The 20,357-nt window shown below is 40.0% G+C and overlaps 1 protein-coding gene across 3 annotated transcripts in view; it reads left to right on the forward strand.

Moving 5' to 3' along the window:
• MIB1 (MIB E3 ubiquitin protein ligase 1) overlaps positions 1 to 20,357 on the forward strand; it is an 82,198-nt gene that overhangs the window by 40,105 nt on the left and 21,736 nt on the right. For 2 of the 3 annotated variants that reach the window (XM_035564091.2, XM_035564092.2), the window contains exons 13-15: positions 16,677 to 16,809; positions 17,181 to 17,267; positions 20,105 to 20,266. In XM_035564091.2, the coding sequence (XP_035419984.1) occupies positions 16,677 to 16,809; positions 17,181 to 17,267; positions 20,105 to 20,266 (382 nt within the window). The remainder of the gene's footprint in view (positions 1 to 16,676; positions 16,810 to 17,180; positions 17,268 to 20,104; positions 20,267 to 20,357) is intronic. The other variant, XM_035564094.2, reaches the window with a different exon arrangement.

The following is a 20,357-nucleotide window of genomic DNA, read 5'->3' on the forward strand; positions in this document are numbered from 1 at the left end:
ACTTGAGTAATTTTTAAAGATACCATGTGGTTATAAAGTCATCTTAGGATTGTTGTATTAAATTGGTTTGACAGTATAAGAAAGATTTAGTTTTGTTTCCTCAAAAGCATCTACAGAAGGAATTTCTCATGTCAGGTTTTATATAGCTTCTCATTCTGAAAAAGTTAGTTTTAAAGCATAATTTGTTTTGTGCTAGCTGCATGCTGTACATCTACATTGAACCTTCAGTTAAGGTAGTTTTTAAAAACGATTACACAGAACTTCATGGAAGATTTGCTGTTTGCTTATCACATTATGGATAAATGTTGATTTTTTTCAAGGCTGTCATTCTGAAAAGAGTTCAGTTGTCGTATGGTGGAGAACTGGGTGTGCTTTGCATGAAGAAAGGTGTATGTTTACTTGTTTAACTTCACTATATTCTGCTGCTTTTCATTTGAGTGAAGATGGAGAAATAGGAGGTGTATATTTTATATGGGAATGAAATCTGGGTTAGTCTCTTAGTACATAACTGTCAAGACTGATGGTTAAAAAATAAATGCAAGTATTTGTGTGTGTATAGGAATGGAATCGCACTTCCAAGTTAAAAGCAGTGGTTGGAGCTGTTTTGTTTTGACAGGAACAATAAATGTATTTGCAGTTTCCTCTAGTGCCTGTAAAAGGTCTATAAGAGAGCGTTTTAGGGATGTAGTTAAGGGAGCATGTTTTTGGTGTTCAGAAGGTGGTTCTTTCAAGTCTGAGCTGGTAACTTACTCATTTAATGTGAATTCTCCATATTTACATAACAGCGTTAACCAGGAGTGCTGTTTGCTGTCTCCAGTTACCTAGATGGAGTATTCTTTAGTTTTCTGTTTTGTGTTACCTTCTTGTAACAGTTGGTTTGTGTGAAAATACCAGTATGATATGTAGGGAAAGCGTATGAAAAAGAATCTCTTCCTAGGGATGCTGAAGATTTTTCTGTGAGTGAGTGTTTTAGAGGCTACGGGCTTTCTCTTTGAGGGAAGGATCAAAATTGTGGTTTGAACTAGTTCAGTTGGACAGTTGGCAGAATGTGAGGCATAGTACAGTTTTTCCCAGAATCCCCTCTCCTTTACAAAAGTTTTTACTGGAAGAATAAGAAAATTTTTCCAATATTAGTGATTTGAACCCTGTGTAGGTAACTCCCATACATGAGTTTTCACTAGCATCTGGACAGGTGAGATATGTAAAGCAGTTAGATATCTACTTTTTGGTTGCAGCTGTATTTGAGCGCTTCTGAAGCAGGTAAAACAGAGAGAATCTTGTCTCCATTGTGGAAGTTGTAGTTTCTTTTGTTCACAAAATTAGATGTTTTACACATCAGCCTGGGAAGAAGTGAATGGAAATAAAAGTGAAAGAAATAGACTGTGGAAAAATTTCACTGTCTTGTGCTTCTCTCCCCCCCCCCCCCCCCCCCAAATCATTACTTGATTCCTTTTATTTACAAGTTAAGTTCCGTTTCCTTTCAGACTTCAATGATGGCCATTTATTTCATTATGTTGATTATGTAGTTCTCCCACTGGCCTCTTTCTGAATGAAAACAAACGCGTTTTTTTATATTTGCCACCTTGTCTTTCTAATCTGATACAGACTGATAGATGCTACCAATCTGTTAAATGCCCCAAGCCCGAAATATTTAAAGCACTGTTAAAAATAACACTCTGAACTTCAGTTTGTAACTGGTATGGGTCACAAGCAGTACATACTATATTCTGCTCAAAACCTTACTTAAGGACCTGTCTTCTCTAAACTAAGCTTTCCTACTCCACCTACGCTGGAGTTTCTTTGTGGCTTCAAGCTGTGGTGCCTTATATGGAATGTACTGCACTAAATTCCCCTTAAGGTCAAATATATAAATATATAAATAATTGTTATTCGTATGAAAATTAAACATATATTCATGGGTTTATATGTGTATATGCATTATATATATTTGCAAAAACAATATACTTACTGTGTATGTGAGTATTGATAAAACCCCCATCCATATTCCTGGTTATTGATAATGAAGTGTGTGTAAGTGCTTGAACACCACAATAAAGTGAAATAAATTTCGACAGATTTTTTTACAGGCGATATCACGTAGCTATTTGGAACCAATTTCATTTTCAGTGCAAAACCTATTTTAGTTCTTGAGCTCTGGACTTTACTGACAGTAGGGAGATAAGCCTCCAAGCAAAAAAAAAAAAAAAAAAAAAAAACACAAACTGTTGAGGAGAGCACTTGAAAATTTCTCATTTTTCAGGTGAAAATATTTACATTCTAATTTTTAACGTTTGAATATCAGACAAATATTAAAAGAAAAATAGCATTTTTTTTCAAAATGCCTGTATTTTTCTCAGCAGTTAATCTATGACAGTTTTGCAGTGTTTTCCAACAGTAAATGTATAGTGTGTTTTGGAGAACCCCCTATTCTAAGCAGAATATTTCTCCTTTCAATAATTTGCTGCTGTCCATACCTTTAGAATTGGTACAGAAACAACTTATTTTTTCGTGCTGATGTATAGTGATGAAAGTATAATTCAGGTTATGCTCTAGGTAGATTTGAACTTGTGCATGGAGATAGACCTAAAAGGAGATTTAAACTGACATATGGGGAAGTTAAAATGTTATTTAATACGTAATTTTTAACCGAATCAGGCATATTAAAAGTGCATTTATTTTGGAGTTTTTTCAAAGTACTGTGAACCTCAAAGCTTGCCAGACTTTGCTTCTTCAGTGTTAATGAGATTTTTCAGACAGAAAAGAAGAGAGTAAAAGTTGAGAATGATGTACAGATTGGGTATATTTCCCATGTTTTCAGCTTTAGGATATGTTTGATCTATTCACATACCTGTGACTGCAGAATTTTCATTTGAAGACACGACTGTGAAGTGTGGGCGTATTTTATATCCGTTGCCCCAGTTAGCTTTAGATTTGCATTGTATCTCGTGAAGAGAGCTTTATTCACACTGCAGTTAGCATCTTAAATAGTGGCTGCTTTTTGAGCTGACCTCAGTTTGCACATACGTGCCACTGTTCTTCAGACCAATGCATTCTGCTATATTTTAGGTCAAAAAAATTAAAATATTGGGGTAAGATGCAGATTTACATTGCTGTTCATTACTGAGGAGTATATATATATCACGTTTAAGTTAATAAACTTAATAAGCAAATAGGAGGAGGTAGTGTTTCAAAATGGAATTGCATTTTTCCCCATGGCTGTTGTATCACTTTTCATAGATCTGTCCTTGGTTTTATACTTGCAGATGGTTTGAACTGGTTGGCAGTGGGATTTTTTTTGACTGCAGGGATCTGTGAGAGATGGGATTTGTCAGCTGTTGTTAGAGTGTCTCAGGACTTTTGTGTGCAATAGTCATGGAAGTCCTCAAAGAGACAGGTTCTGAGGTAATCGAAGAGTTGTTAAATCCTTTTCTGAAACAGTAAAAGCGATCTTTGATTTCATATTTGCTCTTCAGAAAGCAAGTGAAGCTTAGTTGAAGCTGAATGTTAAAAAAAAAAAAAAGCATGCTCTTAAAACCTCTTACTGAAGTATTAAGTCAGATGCTTTGAAAGAAGAGTTTTGTTCAGATTGGTTTGGAGAAGGAATATAATCTCCATGGGCAGACCTATAATTAGATAGCACATTAGCCTGTAGCTGTTGAGGTCAGTGACAAATTTGTTATCTTTAAATAGTAAATAATGTGCCCAGCATGTACAAGATGGCAAATACAGCTCCTACCCTGAGGAGTTTCTTCCCTTGTATGATTTAAAAAACAAACAAAAAAACCCACAACTCCAGAAAGTAGTAGGCCTGCTGTATACTGCAAATACTGCCCGTATTTTGATCATTTTTTGGTCAGTTCTGTTAAAAGGGCAACAGACTTGAGAAAAAATACAGGAGACAATAAATCATTGGAAAATCTGTTTATTTTGCTGTTTGCCTATCTTCATAAACGTTATGAGATCAATTTTCACTGGATTACGGACAGGATATTAAAGACCAGTAGCTGTTTATTTATAGATACAACCTTGAAATTTTGGAATACAGAACTTACTATGCTTTTTGTTACCTTCTGTCTTCAAAGTACCAGGAATAATCGAACTCCTCTGCAGAGAGGACTGTATAATTACTCTGAACAGGCTTAGTGTCCAGATATAAAAATACGAAAAATCCTGTAGTGATCAATGCATAGCTACAGCTGGTTGAAGGGGACCAAATCCATTGAAGAGGTGATTTGGTTCCATTTTACCAGCTTTAGCAAAGCATTGGAGTGCAGGAAGGTTATAATTCAATAAAACGTTTCTAAGGCCCTTTAGCATACACAGACTGTTTACAGAGAACATGTGGCTTTCTCCTGTGTTACACGTTTTGTTTCTAGTCGCTGCAAATTTAAATTCTTTGATTAATTTGGAGAGGGCAACATGGTAAGCTATGTACCAGCAAGGACTGTACGGTACACGCGTTTGTTTATTTCTCGAGGCTCTTTGGATGAGTCTCAAGTCAAATTAACAGTTGCAGTTTAAACTGTTTTCCATCTCCAGTAACTAAATTCTAGAGCACTGACCAGAAACAGCATGCTTACAAGCTCTGCTCCTGTAGGCTTCCTTTGCCTCTTTATGTTCAACTGTACTGGAGGGAAGGTTTTGTTTTCCCACCTCCCTACCCCCCTTGGCTTTCTGGCAGGTTACCTTTTGCAGCTGCTCCAGTGCTGTGGCTGGTTAGCACAAGTGTAAATGTCAAGTGCTTTCAATTCCACCACTATATCTCTGGTTAGTATTAACTTTTTAGGAATGATTATATAATATAGGAGGGCAGATTTTTTTTTTATTTTTTATTTTTTTACTGTTGATTGTATATGTAAGCATGTTTAACGCCAGAAAAACACAATTTTTAAAAGATTTATCTGGCATTGCGTCTGATTTTTGCTCAGCTAAGGCTCCTGAATACATTTGTGCATGCTTACATAGCTTTTTTTACGTTGTGTGCCGAGTTCTTTATGAGCTTCGACTGCAGAGGGAATTAGGAGGCAACATTAGTTCAAGCTATTCTCTAATGACTATATCAAGTATAGTCTGCATCTGCTTGTTGCAGAGCCTGATACTGGTGAGAAGATTTATGTAAATGTATTCCCAACACCATGTATCCTAATAGAAGCATAGCAGGTGTGTCACTTGGACTTAAGCATTAAAGATGGCTATAAAATTAGTTTCTATTTTTACCAGTTATACAGGAACTGTTTTACAGATACAGCTGCTCAAGTGCACTTTTGGATGGCAATACAGTTGCATGTACTGGCCATATCGGGACAAAAAACGGCCGTGGAAAAAAAGCCGTGTAGCATTTGATAATGTCAGCATCTGTTATCCCTGTCAGTCACACAGTTGAAATGTTTGAGTTACAACTGTGTCAGCAGATGCCCAAAGTTCAGCGTGTGCTCGGTTAAAATTGAACAGCTGATCTAAGTGATGGATGTGACATTTCAGAGTGACTGGATATGTATTCTTAGAGATCTGCTAACATGAACTAGCAGGAAGCAATGTCGATATATAATTTTAACTTATGTATCACTGAGAACTGTCATTTTGTTTCGGAATAGCATTGCGATGTTACACAAAGAAGCAGCAAAAGAACACAACATATGACGACTTGTTACCAAAAACTTGTCAAAATAAATTTAAGCTGTTAAAAAGTTTGGTTATATAGCGGAGGCCAAATCAATTGGTGGCAAGGACAGGCACTCCTCAGTAAAATACGTAAATGCTTAGCAGTTAACCTCTCTGTAAAGCTGCTGGTAATACCAAATTGCTTCTAGGAGCCTGGTCGAGTTCAGTAGCATCACTGCATTTAGAAAAGATACTACGGTTTGATTCGTTTCCCACTATAACCCAGTTTTTAATTTAGATGTTAAGACGCCATTGCCTTTGTGCCAAAATATCTGCTTATAAAAGGAATAGCTTTCAAATAAATTTAACATTTTACTTAAGCAAATGGTTCTGATAAGAGAATGTTCTTTCTTGTGTACGTGTTATTCTGTAGTTTCAGGTAATAAAAATAGCAGGCTATGTATAATAGCTATTTGAGAATTATGTGAGTATTTAAAAATAAGGCTCTCCATCTAAAAATGGTGCCTATTTCCTTTTTTTTTTCCTGATGTTATTTTTCCTCCTCCCAGAATTTTTAGTAGGTACATGAGTAGAGTTAGGATATTTAATCTGGGACAAATGTGTCTACTTTTCATGAATGTATCATGTAACTGTTTTTAGAAGGCTGCTATTATGAATAGGAATTGCTGGATTGATGAGCTGGGAGCTTTCCTTTATATTTTCCTTATTTCTGAATTTTATAATGAGCATCGTAGGGATGGTATGTGCTGGTATATTTTAATTAATACTGCTTTTGGAGCTTGAAACTGCTGTGGGACTTTTTCCCAATGCTTTGATATTTCTCGTAGAGGTCTTACTATTTTCTGAATGCTCTAAAATCATATGTGCTTGGCCAATTTTCTTATATCTAGCTTTACAGTAAATTCAGTTCATTTGAAAACAGTATTTAAGGGAACTTAATAGTATTTAAGGGAACTTAACTTCTAAGTATTAGTTGTCAATGTGTTTTCATTTAGGAATCTGTCAATAGCTTTAATCTGCTGACTAGGAACTGTGGCCTAGAAATCTCTGTATTGTCACTTTCTGTGCATAAACCTGACAGAGCAGTTTGTATCGCAGAGCTTGGTGAGCATACTGAATGCTGGTTTGGAGAAAATTCTAACTTAAGTGTCACATATTAAATGGCAGATGTTATCATACTCAGTAATTCTGATTATCCTTTTCTCTAAATCACAGGCTGAATTTCTTAGCTGGTTCTGCTTGTGTCCTAGTTGCAGCCTGTAGGTTAAATACCCTGTGATTGATGTAAATTTAAAACCTGCCATCTTAAGCACACAGAACTTGCTGTGATTAATAAAATAATGGCTTGGTTAAATAAGATATATTTTGGTAATTGATTTGGCTTTTAAGGTTTGCTTAGGGTCTTTTGAATGAGGTGTACTGGTAATTGTAATTTTCGCTGCTATGCTGCGATCTTAATTAGTATGTTTCGGTTGTTTCCAGCCTTATTTTGAGTTTTTTGTATACAGCTAGTGTTCTGCTTATAATCCACAAACAACTTTTTCTACCCACGTTTACGGTCACTTAATTTAACGTTTTGTGATTTGGTACTAATAAGTACGTGTTATTTTGGCAATACCAGCTGAGCCCTTAGCAAGTTAATTTGTCACATGAATGTCATTCAAACAAGGGGGAAGCCTGTTTCTTCCAACAGCTGTTTAGTTTCCTCTTACTGGTTGTTCCGTGCCTGCCAAAAATACATACTTCTTTACATTCCATAGCATTGTATGTTCATATGGGTACATAAAGAAGTATGTGCTCTGAGCAGGTACACACAGAGTTGCTCAACTACCTGTCAGATGAACCTGAAAAGCATTTTGCTTCCTACTAGTGCTTTCATTAGGTAAAATTCAGGTTGATACTTCTTTGGAAGAACATTGTTACGAGTAACTGACAGTAGAAATCCAAACTTAATACTCTAACTGAACTTGACAATGCAATTTACCTGCGCAGAGGCTTAAAGCTGGTTATAGTTCATTGGTCTGTGATGGCATGGACATTAGAAGTGCTTATCCAAATTTTTGCAGCCTCTTGATGTTCATTCTCAGCGACCAAGTCTGAATGGAGAGTTGAATCTCTGGTAGCTTTGCAAAGTGTTTTCTTGGGATTCGTAGTTGTATTCCACCATAAAAACTGCAGTTTCCTCTGAGGTCTTCTCGCAGACTTCCATGCTGGTGTGCTGGCGTCCTAAAGGGAAGTACAGACTCATTTAATACAGGAGTTACAAACTTTCTTACCCTCCCCAGCACCATTTCCATGCATTTATACATCCCATATAGTACTCTGCAAACTCTTTGCAGGTTTCTGCTTATTTCCGTTGTAGTTCAGCATGGTTTTAAAAACATAATTGCACATGCCAGTGGTGATCCTGCTTATCACAAAGATGATGACATTGAATTAAGAAAATAACCTCTAACTGCTGTGACAGGATTTGGATTGTTAGGCCAAAGGTCAGATGTGACAGCCAATATCTATTCGACACTTCTGCAAACAGTTTTCTGCATTTTTTTTTCCCTAAATTGGCACTCACCTGCTTCAGTTAAAATCTTGTCCACACTTGAAATATTTATGAAAACTTAAAAAATAAAAAAATAAATAAATAAACAAACCACAAAAACCTATGAAAAAAAACCCAAACCACACAAACCCAAATTTGCCCCTGTTGTGTCAGACTGTGTGCTGTGGTTTGGAATGATAGTTAACCATTTGATGTATGGTAGGGGTTTGACTTCTAAAGGGCTGTCACATATAGCTTGTGGTTGCTTAATTTCAGTTTCAGGGGTTTGTTGGGGTAACAGTAAAGATTAAGCTTTGTCTGTGCAGCACTAGAAGGTAAATTTAAAGTGAGCTTGTCAATTAGTAAATGTAATAGTCGTAAGGCAAGACGAGAGCAGAGGAAGGAAGAATTTCTGCAGCTCCTGACAAAAACCTAGTGCAGCTGATGGAGAGCAAATCAGAGTGTAGCAGGAGCCAGCCCAGTACTACAAGGAGAAACAGCAATGCAGCATTAGAATTACAGTGTTTGCGTTCTGGGGTTTTAAGTAGGTTGTCTTCATGTACATCTGAGATAAAGCACCTTGACATTTTTCCTTAGACCTACTTCAGCACTCAGCATTGCACTACCATGCTGTTAGCTTTTTTTTTTTTTTGGTACAGTTGATAACCCTTTAGTTGTGGCTTGCGTAGGAAAATAATGTATATCACTGAAGCTAGCAATCGCTCTGTTTACTAAGCAGTTAATGGCATTGCAATATTTGAGGTTATCTTCTTTAGCAAGAATTCTGCCTGTCAGACAAGTTGGGCTTTTCTGCTGCGGATTTTGGACTAATGTTGCTTTCTTTCAGCCTGCTCTTTATACTACAAATGCTTGACACTTCACCACACTCAAAATCAAACTGCTCCCAGCGCGGAGGGATTAATACGACAATTACAGAAAAAAAAAAAAAAAAAAGACCGAAAACGTTCTAGCAGCTAAGTTAGACATGCAGCAAGTCACAGGCATCCTGGAAACGTGCAGAGCAATGCAGGTCTGCTGAGGCTGTGTGATTACCTGGGAGCTTAGTGTCTGTCATGCGGCGCTGGCAGAGAGGTAGTGACCTAGCGGCACACCGGCAGCAGCCATCTGGTCCCAGTGTCATCTCATCTGGTCCCAGTGTCATCTCATCTGGTCCCAGTGTCACCACCACCTCGTCGGGTCCTGAGGCGCTGACTCAGCTCTTGGTGACAGGGCAGGGGGCGAGTTTTGGGGCGGGTGCTGCCTCACCTCCTTAAATGCACAGAACTTAAACCCCCCCCGGCCCCCTCCCAAAATCATAAATAAGGAAAAAAAAAAAAGGCGCAGAGGCACCTGCCGCCTCGCTTGGGGTGTCAAAGATGGACGCTGCCGTATAGAAATGATACCTTAGGTCTGCTGGACTGAGAGCTAAGAGTCCAAGGATGGATGCTAGGAAGCCATGGGAAGGTGAACTTAGCCCACTGTCAGATGAGGATAAATCACAGGCAAAAAAAAAAAAAAAAAAAAAGGAAAAAAAAAAAAGCCAGAAACAAAAAAAGCCCCAGAAGTTGGGAGTCACTTGAGGAAAAAAAAAAAAAAAACCTAAAAAAATAAAAAAAGGCCCCCCGCGCTGCACCCCACCCCCCCGCGCCCTCCCGCGGCAAGTGCCGCTGTCCTCCGGCTCCTCGGCCCCTGCCCCGCGCCTTCCCCCGCTCGGGGCCGGGCTCCCGGCGGCGGCGGCCCCGGGGCTCCCTCCCTCACGGCCCCCGCGGCGGGCGGGAGCGGGGCCGGCGGGGCTTTATAGGCGGGCGGGCATTTGGAACACGCGCGGCCGGGCCGGCCGGCTCCCCGCGCCCGGCTCTTCCCTGACCATATTTAGTCAACCCTCGCTGAAAGCGCTGCCGAGCGCCGAGCCCCGCCGCGCTCCGCCGATCGATTGAGCGGCCTGGCGGCCCCCGCCGCCGCACCGCCAAATAAAGCGGGGACGGGCCCGAGGGGAGGCGGCCCGAGGGGCTTCGGGCGGCCCCTGCCGGCCCCCGGCTTCCCCTCCCCGGGGGTGTTCCGCGGGGTTTGTGTGAGGAGCCGTTGCTGTAAGGGGTTTTGCGGCGAGCAATAAAGTTATTTGGAAGAAAGCGAGATGGGAGTCGGCCTCTGGTGTTCTTTAAAAAGTCGCGAAGGAGGAAAGGATGGTTGAAAAATCCGAACTGACGCCACTTAACTCATATACCCAGTTACACATCTGGTCTGTAACAGGACCGGCGTTTACACGCTCAAACCAGAAAAAGGGCATTTTTTATGACCATGGGGAATATGTGCAATGTTTTCCTCAGAATAAAGTAGCCAAAACACGCCCGCTTAAATACAACAAGCCAAGGAACCCAACCGTTTCAAGGCGCTCTGTCTTTTCAGACAAAAGTCTTTATGTAACTTAGGAGCAGAAAGAGTAAAAACGTTGACAGGTTTCTCAGTCTAAAACATATAAAGCTCATCCCAATGAATACTGATGCAATTAGTAGTTACTGATACATTCAAGTTCAGTGCTCTAAGGCAGGGAGTGCATTTAAGGTAGGAGCTGCGAAGTCCTGAACGAACTGCTGTCTTGCATTTACACTTCTCCTTGTTTCCTCCTCTTTTTGCGTCGTCTTTGCCATGTGCTCGGTAGCTGCTTATCCCATAACTACTTTTGCAGCATAGCTTTCTGGTAAAAATCATTTTTTTGTTTCCCAACTGTTTCAAAATCATGCATTTAACACAAAATTGCTGTGTAAGATTTCGGCTAATATAGAGTATGTTTCTGTAGCTCACGTACAAATTGATATACCTTGTTGTTTCGTTAGTTTAATTTGAAATCAATTCTTCAAATACCAAGGCATACTTGGAAATACTGAGAAAAAAAGAAGGATACAACCTGCTTATTACTCAGACTCGTGTTAACTGAGCAGTGAAGTAGATATGAAATATTAAGCTCTCATTCCATGATACAGAGCGCCCAGCAATACCTGTCCAAGGTATTAATGTGCTTGTTACTTGTTCCTGAGGGATGCTTCCTTCGTTTTTCCAGCGTAGCTCTCTGGGCTGCACAGTGAGCGTGTTGTGAAGCAGATCGGGGAATGGATTTGGCTTAAAGTTGCGTGCTGACGTTCACTTACGGTCATATCGTTGCCAAAAATAGCACTGTCCTGCTCCTGTGTTACTTGTTGCACTATGTTGGTACAAATATTTCTTCGGCTTCACGGTGAGCAGGATCAGAGTAGTACTCCACATGAGAAGTAATCCAACAGAAAGAGGAGGTTTTTTTAGATGCTGTAGTGGGACCATGCTTTTTTTTTTTAAAAAAAAAAAGAAGTTTTTAAAGAAGTTTTCCAAAACTGGAGCAAATGTAGTCAGAGTTCGAGAATGGGATAAGTAGAAGGTAGTCTTGCTTTTTTGGTGTTTTAAAATACATATCATACTGTATAGCCTTAAAGGAAAACTTTGCAGTGGAAACTGTCTTTAGATCTGATCTGGTCCTTTAACTGTTTGTGGATATGGCAGGAAACAGGTGAACAGGTTGAGCTGAGCAGCGGTGGGAATGAGCAGAGAAGAAGCTGAGGGGGAAATCCTTGAAGCCACGATTTACTGTAAAATATCTTCCATAGGAGGAAACCATGTCACCCTGTGACAGTGGAAAGCGGGCCTGGGGTAGGAGAATGGCAGGAGAGGAGAGGAACTTGTCATAGAAAGCACACTGAATCATTCCAGCCCTTAGAGATAAGGTTTCCCGATCAGTTTATGCTGATCTCAGACTGCTTCTGAAAAGGGCAGGCTGCCCTCCCTGCAGCTCCGGCTTCATCACTTCCTCATTCCTCCCATTGGTAGTGGTCGGGAAGTCACAGCACAAGCTGGATGATATCATTGATCTGACTGAAAGTGGGGTTACCGGATCGAGAGCCTGGCAGGTTGTTCCACTCACTGGAGAGTGACGCGTCTGTACAGCCAGCGCCACGCTTGCATCGGCAGTGTAGAGAGAAGTGGGACCATGTCTTGTGGTAGCAATTTAAGTTAAATGTGCTTAAGCTGATGTGAAGTAGTCAATCTCTCTCTTTTATTTTAAACCTAAGTATCTGTTCTTTACTACAAAAAAAAAAAAAAAAAAAAGTAAAGCCGACCCACTGCCCTTCCCCATTTATGACACTGCAGTCAAATTGCAGTTGGTAGCAGAGAATCTTCCCTCTGTTCTTTCTTTACATATTTTTGAACAGTGTAGAAGGATAGCTTTGCAATTAAGAACTCTAAATCTCAAGTCTTTTCTTTGCAACAAGGTGGTAGTTTCATCGTGCTGCAAGTGCCTTTACCTTGCAGACTGTTCACATAAAGCTGTTATTGTACGCGGCATTTTCAGGGAGTGTGAGCATCTGTAAAAATTCTGTAAGTAAAATACCGCATGAAGAAACAGATCCTATTTATAGGTTGATAATGAATAGTATACCATATGTTAAAGCTGTTGGTCATGACACTGACGACTGTTTTGTCGTAAAATTCATGCTGTTGAATTTGCATTCTTGCATTATGCATGATTTATATATATATATATATATGTTAAGCCGTGATTCCATATGGGTGTTTCTTGTACCCAATCTCTTCTAACTATTAAAGCCTAGGTTATCATACTGTCAGGCAGATAGGACAGACCAGAAGGCAGCCCCTCCAGAGAAAATATAAATTATGGTGGGTTTTCTAAGTTACTGTGCCCCTCAACAGCTGGGTCAGGGAAAGCAACAGATACCTCAGTCTCTGCCCACACATGTGCTTTCTCTCTTTACCTTTTTCCCTGAGCAGGTGTTTATCTCCTGTGAAAGATGAAATGGTTTCTTCAACCGCTTCAAAGCTTTACAGACAGCTTCCTCTAAAAGTTTCACCAAATTTTCCTTTTGTTATCCTACCTAGCAGGGTTCAGATTGAACTAGTAAAAGGGGACCAGAAACTGAAAACAGCCCAAGATCTTTATCAGCTTCCTGCTAATCTGTACATACTGCAGAGCAACAAATGCCAAAGCTTACCTTTTGTAGAAGAAAAAAAAATGCAGTTAGCATAGCAATGACATAAATTTGGTGCTTTAACAAGGCTTTTACACAAATTATCAATAATCTTTAAAGCTAATTCAATTAGCCATGTAATCTGTAACAGCTGAATAAACTGCAAATGATTAGTCAGAAGAGTTCTCTTCAGCTGATTTCATGGTTACCATTAGATTTACTGATTTCTTTTTAATGCAATTACGGTGAAAGAAGTCTGTTTTCTGTTTTAATGTATACAAGATGAAAGCAAGTTTTCAGGACCACATCAGCGTTGCGGTCCTGAAAAAGGAGCAGCACAGTTCAGCTTCGTCATTAATACTGTGTGTGGAATTGTGAATTAAGAATGGCTGTGTAATTGGCATGTAACATTGATTCACTGACATGACTCTTTATGGTACAGTGCACGCTTGTTTCAGTGAGAACTGTTCTGAATGATAGCCACTCAGCCAAGTTGTCAACGTTTTGGCAGCAGCTCTAGAAAATCCTGCAAAACAGAATAGCAGTAGCAGGGAAGCCTGCAATGAAGGAACGCAGTCGTGTGCGTTGAAGGAAGCTGCCTCTGAGCTGGTGGGAAGGAGGCTGCAGCCACTGAACATCTTACAAGAATTTCCCACTTGAGGCATATGAATGTCTTGCTGCATTTTAAGGTGTCGTGTCCATAAGACCATCCTTCCATCCTGCTGTCCGGTAAGTTAGTGAGGTTTGGGAGAGAGGGAGGTGTGGTCTCTGACTTGCACAGGCAGAAGAAACTGAGTATTAGTTACTGGTCCTCTGATGCTTCACGGTGAGAAGTAATATAAGTTTCTGTTTTGCACAGAGGTTGGTTGTTTTGTTGGTCCTACTGGTTGTTTTTGTTTGTTTGTTTGTTTTTTGTTTTTTTCAGTAGGAATAAAGCATTTTAAAAGCATCCAAAAACATATCAGGATCTCATTTATATAAGATACTGTTTTAGCCCCCAAATATTTTACAGATGATTTTCAGAAGAAAGTTTTGCTGGTGTTTGACAGCAGACTAAGTGGGAAAAGATCTGAAAACAGAACTGCTGAGGCTAGTGCTCTTGCAAATATTAGGATGAGTGTATTTTTCATAGCATATAAAATTACTACATTAATTTCTTAATTTTCTCTTAGAGATGAGGTGCTAAAGAAATAGCAACAGTAATGTTTCTGAAGCACGCTCACTTCCCAATGCATCTGTTAAAGTACGTGAACGTACATTAAGTATTATTTTAGTTTGGTTTAGATCTGTGGAGTTGGCAGTTTCCTCATTTCCTTGCGGAAGACAAGGACATAAAATGTAAGCTGGAATGGCTAAGACTGTTACTTGTTCAGTGACCAGAACTACTTTGGAGACAGGCTGGCTATATTTAGAGAAACGCTTCTTTGTGCCTTGCCATAGCGTTCCTCAAGGTGTAGTTGCAGTTGTCTTCAAATCTTCAAATCCTCAGTCTTTGAAAGAATTAGTGTTGTTTTTTCAAATATTCTAGCTTTTTCTCCTAGCATGCGACAGAACCTGCAGAAGGTGTGATGAACAGAAGCTGAGCAGTGTACAACCTGTTAAGTATTGTGGTCTTTACTGTGTTAAGTGATGTGGACTGTGAGGAAGCAAGAAGCTTAGTTCTGCCAGGAAAACAAAAAATCAAGAGATGGAGAACTGTTTCTTTCAAATTGTGCACTTACCTTGAGAAAGCCGTGCTTGTGTTGAGGTCTGAGAAGACGGAGGTGACCCGCAGACAGCCGAATGCATTTGGTTCCTGGTGAAGATGTTGTGGTTTTGCAGAGGACAACCCTGCAGAGCACACTGGCGGTGGACACGCAACGCAGAAGTTGGCCATCGGCCTCCTCGGGGCCTGGGGCCAGAAGATGCAGTTATACTTCATGGTGGTTACTTTGTACACCGTGAATCGGGAGAAAAGTGACCGATTTGGTGTGAAGAGGGTGAAACTGAGGGTTTGTCTAGTGTGCTCTGCAGGATCAGGAGAACGCAAGGAGACGCTTAAGAAGTCAATGTTGTTAGCCCTAGTAGTGCAGAGGAAGGAGTGCATGTTCTTAATGATACAGCAGACTACCTCAGGGACTCTTACTTCTGCTCGTTGGAGTGAACCATGCCAGAACCGCAGCTTTTTGCTTGTTTAATAGAGAACTTGTTGGCTTATGTTAAGACAGAGCTGAGGAGTGAATAGTGTTTATGCCATGTGGATGTTCAAGGCAACCGGTCAGTGGAATGAATTAGGAGCTAAGTTATTGCTTACCAGGGCAGATGGCTTATTGTTATCCGCTGCAAATATTTTTTGAGTAAAAGGCTTGCTTTGTGAGAATATTTATTGAAACTCTGCCTTCGCAATATCAGGTGGCTAATGAAGAACCGTTTGATTCAGTTATGGTACCTACATTGCAAGGCGGTTTGTAATTCAGTGCTTCCACTTGTGTTGGCTAGTATTGGAGTTTGAAGTTTAAATTTTGTGGAGAACGTCTGTTTCTCCTGTGAATCACACCTTGCTTCAACAGAAGGGAAAGATCAGGTTGATAGAAGAGGTTTTCTAGAACAAGATTATAGCAGTTTCTGTTTTTTTGTTCTTCTCTGAGCAACTGCCTTAAGGGAGCTATGTGTACTGTTTACAAATACGGAACGATAAGGGAATCAAGTTTGGTTACCTGCCTATTCCAAAAGCTAGGCAAAGACAGGTGAGCTTGAGAAAAGTGTGTTTCTGAGAGAATACAGATCGACCAATTTGTTCATCTAGTGTTGTGTTATTAATGCCCTTATCACTGCCTTCTTTGCACTTCATGGATTTTAGCCTGCTTTAATACTACAGTAATCAAGTTGCTTTTAGCCATAAATCCACTTCCCTTGGTAGGTGTCTTGGTAAACACATAGAGAAGTGGGGTAGATTACTGGACGCTGCCATGGTTTCTTAAACTCAGCTACTGTCAGTTACCGAAATTCCTGTATTCCAGTAATCTCACTTTACAGTTTCAGCATTCATTTCTTCTGTTCCTAAAAGATCTTGCTTCAGTTTTATCCTAGAAATAGAAAGCCTTAACTGTTAGGGACAATAGCATCAGTTCATAAAGTAATGATTTTCAAGAAAACCAATGTGTAATGAAACTTGTTTCTTAAATAATTAAGTAAAGTTTGCCATGAAGATTTTCAGGGAGAAGCGTTTCTGTCTTCTGTGTTTCAGAATCTCTGTGAGTAATATTTAGGGTAATTTTTGGCGCAGGGTGATTGGCTGGTTTGTTTGCGTACTTCTTCTGGAAGGAACTGAACATGAAATTTTTAGACTTTGGAACTGTTGGTACAACTTTTCACCCACTTTTCTCTTTTTTGAGAAATGGCTAATGTTATTTCTGTCACTGCTACTTTGTAGTTCTGCAAATGAATACCGCTTTTGCTATTGTCCCGTTGTCATTCAGCAAATCCTTCACAAATGCACTTATGCCATCTCTGCTTATTTATTTCAGTGCAATGCGTGTATTGCTGTCCAAGTTGCCGCGACCGTGGATTGTTGATGAGAAAAAAGATGATGGTTACACTGCCTTGCATCTGGCAGCTCTCAATAACCACGTGGAAGTGGCTGAACTTCTGGTGCATCAGGTAGGGCTCTTTTCTCAGGAGGATTTAAGTGTCCCACTTCAATTAACCATCTGATGTGAAAATAGGTTGCTGCTGCTGCCTGCAGAAGCAGTGGAGCAGGGAAGGCCGCGTGGTGAGCTGTAAAGGTCAAACTTGCTTTTGAGATCATTAAAATGGCCTAGTAGCGCAGGGAGACTGGACAGTTTGATACCGGGTTTGATTCAACAGATCAACATCTGAACAGAGAGTAATTAAAGTAGCTAATCACTACTGCTCTCAAGTATTCAAAGTGGGAATCATAGTGAGGGTTTTATTCGGTGCTTTAATCGACTGCCTTGCCTGTAGACGAATTGCTGGGATGGTAATGGTCTAATGCTTTGAATATCTTTCAGGGCAATGCTAACCTGGATATCCAGAACGTAAACCAGCAAACTGCTCTGCACCTTGCCGTTGAACGACAGCACACACAAATTGTTAGGGTAAGTATCTTGTTGCAATCAGCCATAAGATGAATGGTGCTTAGTTCAAGCTGAGTGTAGCTGTTAAGACAGAGATGCTTCATGAACTTAAAAAAAAAAATAACGGTTTAGCAGCGTGTTACAGCTATTGAATATTTGTATGATTAATTCTGATAAATTTGGAAACCCACCAACAGTACAGAAGGTCAGTAGGCAATAGGAAGGAAATTTCAGGAATGCTAAATTTTTGTATATGTATGTTATGGTCTCCTCTCTGTGGCTGCTAATTCCGGCATCCCTTCTTGTTGACTGAGGGGGATCTTCTGTGTGTTCTTCTATAATTTGTCTGAGCTTTATGGTCTTGTAATGGGACCTCAGAATAGCATTTTTGATGTGTAATTATTTTTGCTCATGGCTTTTGCAAACTAACTAGGTGAGGTATCATTTTCATCAGTTTCACTCCTGACTGTGTAGTTTTCCCTGTTCTTAGCTTGGGAAAGCTATAAGCAGTAATAAAATCAGCAGTGAAAGTAATGCAATTTCTGTTCTTGCTCACATGATTGCAAAAGTTTAATACTTTTAACAAAAAAAAAAAATAATTTAACAAAACTGTTGATGGCATGGGAAGCTGGAGTCCAGCACAGCTTGCCCATTCTGGCATGGAGTGGGCTGTTGAGGCTTGGAGAGAGTGCTCAGTGCTGTAGGAAATGTTTGCTATAAGTGAATCCATCAGCCTGGCCTGGGCCCTCTGTGTAGTTTTTGTGTTAGTGTTGTGAGAATCATCCTATATTAAAAAATGATTTTTACTCAGGCTTAGAGAGAATTGTGCCCCCGGTGCAGAGCTGTGTCAGTGGCTCTGTCTGGCATTATTTTGCTGTAAGGTTTCTCCATCTCCACGGGTTGATGGATGTGATCCCGTTACAGTGAAACATGTGATACGGCCCTATATCTGGAACCACTTGCTACCAAAGAATGGTTTCAGAGAGTCACTTGCGTTCTGCAAGCCTTTCTGCAGCTATATTTATTTGGTGAGCTCTTGTGCCCTTCGGGAACTGACAGGGCACCTGGGAACACAATACCAACGTAGCGGATGACAGGAAGGTAGGCACGTTGGAGAGCTAGTATATGGATTGGGTTGACATACATACATCCAGGAATGTTTACGTGAATGACCCTATAGAGCAGCCGTACTTCAGAGCTGGATTAGCTTTGAGAAGTCCTAAAATAACTCATGCAGCCATGCGAAGAACGTGTTGGCTCCTATATTTCAAATTTAATTCCTATTGGGTACTTTCCAGGGTTGGGTTGTACCCTCAGGCATCTGTGGAATAGTGGTCAAAGGTAGCAGGGTTCTTTTGAAAGCTCTGCAGTCATGACAAAGGGGGATTTTTTTAATTTTAATTTTTTTTTTGGTCTTTATTATTATTATTTTTATCTTCTGCAAAGGCCTTGAATTTCCATGGTAGACAGGGATTCCAGGTTGCTCTGAAAAGTTTTCTCTTAGATTTTCTTCAGAGGGATTACTAGAAAGCCATAGCAGTGACAGGGGAATTTTCATAACATGCTACTGTTTCCAGGAGAAACTCTGAAACAGAACATGGCTAGTGGCAGACAGGATGTGAGTTTAAGAAAAATTGGGTCAGAGTAAGTCCATTTAGAGAGTATAAGATGTCCAGAGGACTGTTGTGAGTGTCAGCTGTTTGGGTTTTTTTTGCTTTCAGTTGTGGAAGAAAGGGTTGGGGGGAAATGATAAGCTGCAATCAATTACAGACAGGCATTTCCTTGACATAGAACTTCTGAATTCCTTTTGAGGTATTTTAATTTTAGCCTTTTCTAGAGCCTGAGATTCTTTGATTTGGAGAGGCTGAAATCCTTGCAAGCAGGCTATTTCTAAAGAGGGAGATTACCCTTTGTATATTCCTGTTTCTAGGCCATGCTTTTTGTCTCCACTGCAATTCAGAGTTCTGCAGAGTAGCAAAAGTTCAAAACTAAAGTTAAAACATCAGCTGCTGCTATCTGTGGGTGTCCGAATAGCACCAACGAGAATTTTTTTTAAGGGCATTGTTATTTGTCAGCATGTGTTGGCTGTTTTGTGTGACAGCATATTTAAGAAAGTTCTGGTGCATCAAATTAGGGGAGAGCTGGGTGCAAGTGCAGCATGAATGGGAGGGCCTATGCAGCCTTAGGCTTGCTTCATATCATATGAACTGGAACGTATGTCGTAGGGGCATGGCTAATTTTAGCCTTAAAGATGAGTCTTACAGTTCAGTACTTTCCAAAGCGTTCAAAGATGGTGTGTAATAGTGGTTTTGGTGTCTTCTGCTGCGTCAGGATAAACCAAAGTATGTGCTTAACTACTTTGTTAATTGAGGATACTGTACATTAGCAGGTTACTATACATTAAGTTGTAAAGTTCAGCATGGTGTGTAGGTAGTGATCTTTGAGGTCATTGAAACCTATTATTACGGAATATATGCATATCTAAAGTTTTGCCCGTTTTGTTCTGTTTCTGATATGTTACTCTAATAGATTGCATTGTAGGCTCTCTTGTAAGAGTTAAAGGTAGAAGGAATCCTGTAGAATGCATCTGTCTCTCACTCAGCCATGCACAAGGCTTCTGCTGAAATAAAGTTGATGTTTGAAAGAGGTAAATGCTTCAGTTGGAGGCTGAGCTTGAAGCAAGAGAAATAAATTTAAATAGACTCAACTGTGAAATGTAGCAAGATATAACCCTTCTGGACCCTAAGTGCATATAACCCTTTGGTGCATCCTAAACCAAATCCTTCATTGAAACTATTTTTTAAATGAAATGAGTAGCTGTTTTTTGGTTTTTAAAATGGAGTTCTCTCTCTTTTCAGCTCTTAGTCCGTGCAGGTGCTAAGCTGGATATTCAGGATAAAGATGGGGATACTCCCCTGCATGAAGCCCTGAGGCACCACACCCTGTCACAGCTCCGCCAACTCCAAGACATGCAAGATGTGGGCAAGGTAGATACTGCTTGGGAGCCATCAAAGAACACAGTAAATAAAATGCATTTATTTATTCCTTTTTTTTTTCCTATGCATTTGTCTCTTTATTATTGTAGCTTATATAGCTTCTGTACTGTTGAAC

This window comes from Cygnus atratus, chromosome 2 (assembly GCF_013377495.2).
Source record: "Cygnus atratus isolate AKBS03 ecotype Queensland, Australia chromosome 2, CAtr_DNAZoo_HiC_assembly, whole genome shotgun sequence".
Classification (NCBI taxonomy): domain Eukaryota; kingdom Metazoa; phylum Chordata; class Aves; order Anseriformes; family Anatidae; genus Cygnus; species Cygnus atratus.